The 3,904-nt window shown below is 44.3% G+C and overlaps 1 protein-coding gene across 1 annotated transcript in view; it reads left to right on the top strand.

Annotated features, from left to right (window-relative positions):
• Window positions 1-3,858, top strand: part of RD3 (retinal degeneration 3) — a 13,675-nt gene extending 9,817 nt beyond the window's left edge. Inside the window, exon 2 of the mRNA XM_009330178.1 lies at window positions 1,317-3,858. Coding sequence (XP_009328453.1) covers window positions 1,317-1,614 — 298 coding nt within the window. The 3' untranslated portion in view covers window positions 1,615-3,858. The remainder of the gene's footprint in view (window positions 1-1,316) is intronic.
• The last annotated feature ends 46 nt before the right edge of the window (window positions 3,859-3,904 follow it).

Raw genomic sequence — 3,904 nt, 5'->3', positions numbered from 1 at the left:
AAATCCATGTCTCTCCAATTTAGAGACAAGGATGTCGTGTGGGACAGTGTCAAATGCTTTGCACAGGTCCAGGTAGATGATGTCTGTTGCTCTTCCCTTATCCACCAATGCTGTAACCCCATCGTAGAAGGCCACCAAATTTGTCAGGCACGATTTGCCCTTAGTGAAGCCATGTTGGCTGTCACCAATCACCTCCTTATTTCCCATGTGCCTTAGAACAGTTTCCAGGAGGATCTGCTCCATGATCTTGCCGGGCACAGAGGTGAGACTGACCGGCCTGTAGTTACCATCTGTCATGAATGCATAGTACTATGGAACAACTAGTATCTCTATGTGACCAGCGGGTGAGCCTTGGGAGTGGATCCCACACTCTCCAGGCTGGGGACCGAATCACCCAACAAGGTGTCGGGAATGGTATGTTCTCTTCTTGGCCCAGCCAGTGACCCACTCAGTGACTTCAAGAAAACTATCCTGCTCTGCACCTCATCTTCCTCACCTGCAAAATATACAGTGGTAATTCTTCACTTCCCTGATATTAAGCTAGCTTAATATACATCAAAAAAACATTGAGCTCTTTGCTCAGAAGGCACTGGAGTAATTCACAGTTGTCTAATTGGATACAGCATCATGCTGCCAATCAAGGTGTTATCAATCAATCAGCTGAGCCAGTCCATTATCTTACAGAAAGCCATAGGAGGATGAAATACCACTTCACTAAAATTTAAATATTGAGAGACTATCAAACATATAACAAGATGTTTACAGGATTTTTGTTTGTCTAGTGGCCTTTGGGTAATGCTATGGGGGACAAGAACTGGAAACAGGGGAAGTCTAGTGGAACTTTCCCTGGTTTATCCTCAGCTTCTGGTAAGCAGCAGTTCAGGGACTACTTGAGAAAGGATTTGCATTTGGACAATCACATTTAATCAGCAGTGATGGGCACATTTTCCACAAACTTGTCTAATCATTTTGTTTCTTAAGCTGCTGATAGCACCGAGTTCTGATTTAATAGGTGTTATGTGAAAAGAGCACTTCCGTTTGTTTCAAACTTGCCACTTTCTAGCTTTGTTTAGCGCTCCTTATGGTTTCTTGTGCTTATGAGAAACGGTGATTCACTGCTTCCTTACATTCTCTGGCTTGCTTGTGATTTTAGAGACCTTGAGAATATCTTCATGGCCCCTCCCTGTTGTTGTCCCCTTCAGTCCAGGGAGTCCCATTTTGCAGGAGAGTGCAAGTTTCAAGCCTAGCACAGTGACTTGGCAGCAATCCCTAATTTGATGTTTTTAATCAAAGCTGTGCCTTGACTGTGCTTTCAGATTCCGGCAACTCATTGCTGAATATGAACCAGAAGTGCAGGAAGTATCCCGGCTTTTCCGCTCTGTCCTGCAGGAAGCTGCCGAGAAGATCAAAGAGGAGGAAGAGGCCAAGAAGCTTGCCAGGCAGTGGAACACAAAGAACAAAACCAGCCTCTCCTTAACAACGTTTAAATCCCGGTCCAGGATTTCCCCATTCATCAGTGACATCAAGACCATCTCTGAGGATGTGGAACGGGGCACCCAGCCCACCAGGAGGGTCTGGAGCATGCCAGAATTTCGGAATATCAAGGATTACTGACTCTATACTGAACAAGGTTTTTAGACAGTGATCTTTCAAAATCCCAGTTAACCCTTTTTTAGCTCTACTGTTTCTTCTTTGTTCCAGCTCGCTCTTCCTGCCTGTCTCTCTCTTGGAAGCTGTGTCCATAGTAACTGCTGCTGATGCCTGTGGCGTGTGACACAATTTATTACCAAACATGCTAGCCTTTCCTTTAATTTAGTAGCTATTCAGTAACCTTAAGGGCAAGGCTCACTTACTGTCTCATTTTTATTACTGCTTTCTTGTGGAAAATGAATTAGTTTTGTGATGTCTGTCTTCTCCCTTCTCCCCCCCAGCCTGGATGTAGTTATCTATAAAAGCTTTTGGCCCAAGCTAGCAAAAGCTGCTGGCTGGACCAACCTTGCTGAAAGCAAGACAGCTACTTACATGAGTAAGGCTTGCAGGATCAGGCCTGTGAGTTAAAGCTAGTATCTGATTTGGAACTGACCTTCCTTTTCCAACTAATAACCTTCCTCAGTGCTACAAGAAACTTCACAGGTAACCTCAGCACTGCTCTTGATCAGCTTTTTGCTGACAATTAGCAATCCAACCTGAGTAGAAACAGACCCAAGCTTTTTGAGATGAAAGACCAATATTATTCCACAGCAACTAGTTTATGCATGCTCAGGTTTCTTGGGTATTTTCTCTTTTGTGCAGGCAGAACCCCCTGAACCTTGCACCTGCAGAGTAGATAGAAATGTAACAACCTGCTGTGTAGATATACAGGCGGATACATCAGTGCTGTGTCAAATGCTGTTCTTGGTCCTCAATGCTCTGTGTTGCTGAGGTAAGTGCTCCACCCCACATCCCAGTAATAAGTCAGTGGGCTGAAATGAATGTTTATGGCTAAGCCTGAAAGAGTACTGTAGTATCAATGTACAGAGAAGGGTGAATGGAATCAGCATTCATCTACAGGGCTCTTTGTACAGCTGCAAGAATTGAGATCATTTGAACAAGCTGCTGCTGTGAGTGACAAAGGGCTCTGGTAGATGAAAGTTTGTGCCCTCAGTCTTCTCTCATGAGTGCTCACAAGAGAGCTTTCCAGTATCCCAGGCTGCTGGCCAGTGAGTTGATACTATTACAAAAGAATCTTTAATGCAAACTGAGTAGCTTGTAGGCCAGCATGGTTCTGCTGAGACCTTGAAGAAACAGGAAAAGGCTTCTGAGGAAAAGCTACTAGGGCCTTAACTCAGCATCTGTAGGGAGAGTTCTCACAAGCAAAGGAAAGAGAATGGCACGCTGTGAAAATCATGGGTTCTGTAGAGAAGCCAAGGGCTAGGATGCTTTGTGGTGACCAACAGGAGATGGTGACCCCACAGGAGAGGGATTTCCCTGAATGACTGGCTTTTGGGGAATCATCCCAGTGGGGTATAGCCTCTTGGAGGACCCTGTAGCTTTGTTCTTTTGCCTGTTTCCGACTCTTTTCCCTGGGGACCTTTGCAGCAGCATGTGGGTACTACAGCCAAGATAAAACCCTTTGAAGCTGTGCCAACTCTGGGAAGAATTCCAGCGCATGAAATCTATCCTAGAGTAGAAATGTGCAGTTTCTTCCAGAGATGGGGGAGGGCAGCATAAAACAAAGATCAAGATCAAACCCTTAAGAGCTCTCTAAGACTGTGGGATTCTGGCTCTTCCTCCCTCCCCTGTGGGCTACCTAAGATTGAACACAAGGCTTTCTTACTAGCACCAGGCTGTAGTTTCTAGTCTCCTGGTAAACTCTGCTGCCAGCAACCCTCCTAGGGACAGAAAGCAGAAGCTCACTTTTAATCAAAAACTCAGGGCTTCCAATTACAGCATCCAGTTTGGAATGGGTATTTCAACTCCAGGTCAATGAGGGAGAGTTTAAAGCCTTCTGACAATCAGCTTCATGTTTTTCAGCTGTATGTCCTTGTGAAGTAACATGATTGTGTATATGAAGTAAAAACAAAGGCCTTAGCTGTCTAGAAGAGGGGGATCTCTAGCGAGGGATCACCATGATTTGCAGAAAAATTCTTGTTTGGAAAAAAGTTAATAATCTTTTTTTTATATATTTGCAAGCCACTGTATGGTACTGATGGTTGAGATGAATTCATGAATTTCATGCTACAGTTCTGTAGTCATTTTATTTGCACTTGCGTTCTATTTTGACACCTTCAGTATTGACTGTATTAATGCAATATTTGATGGACTGCTGGGAGTGATGGGACATTCTGACACGCTGACATAAAGCTCTTTGTTACAGTACAGTGTCTGTAATGTGTTCACTCTTTCTTAAGGAGAATCAGGAGTA

Source organism: Pygoscelis adeliae, unplaced genomic scaffold, assembly GCF_000699105.1.
Source record: "Pygoscelis adeliae isolate BGI_AS28 unplaced genomic scaffold, ASM69910v1 Scaffold308, whole genome shotgun sequence".
In the NCBI taxonomy this organism is placed as follows: Eukaryota; Metazoa; Chordata; class Aves; order Sphenisciformes; family Spheniscidae; genus Pygoscelis; species Pygoscelis adeliae.
The sequence above is the reverse complement of the archived record's forward strand: the minus strand, read 5'-3'. Positions and strand labels throughout refer to the sequence as shown.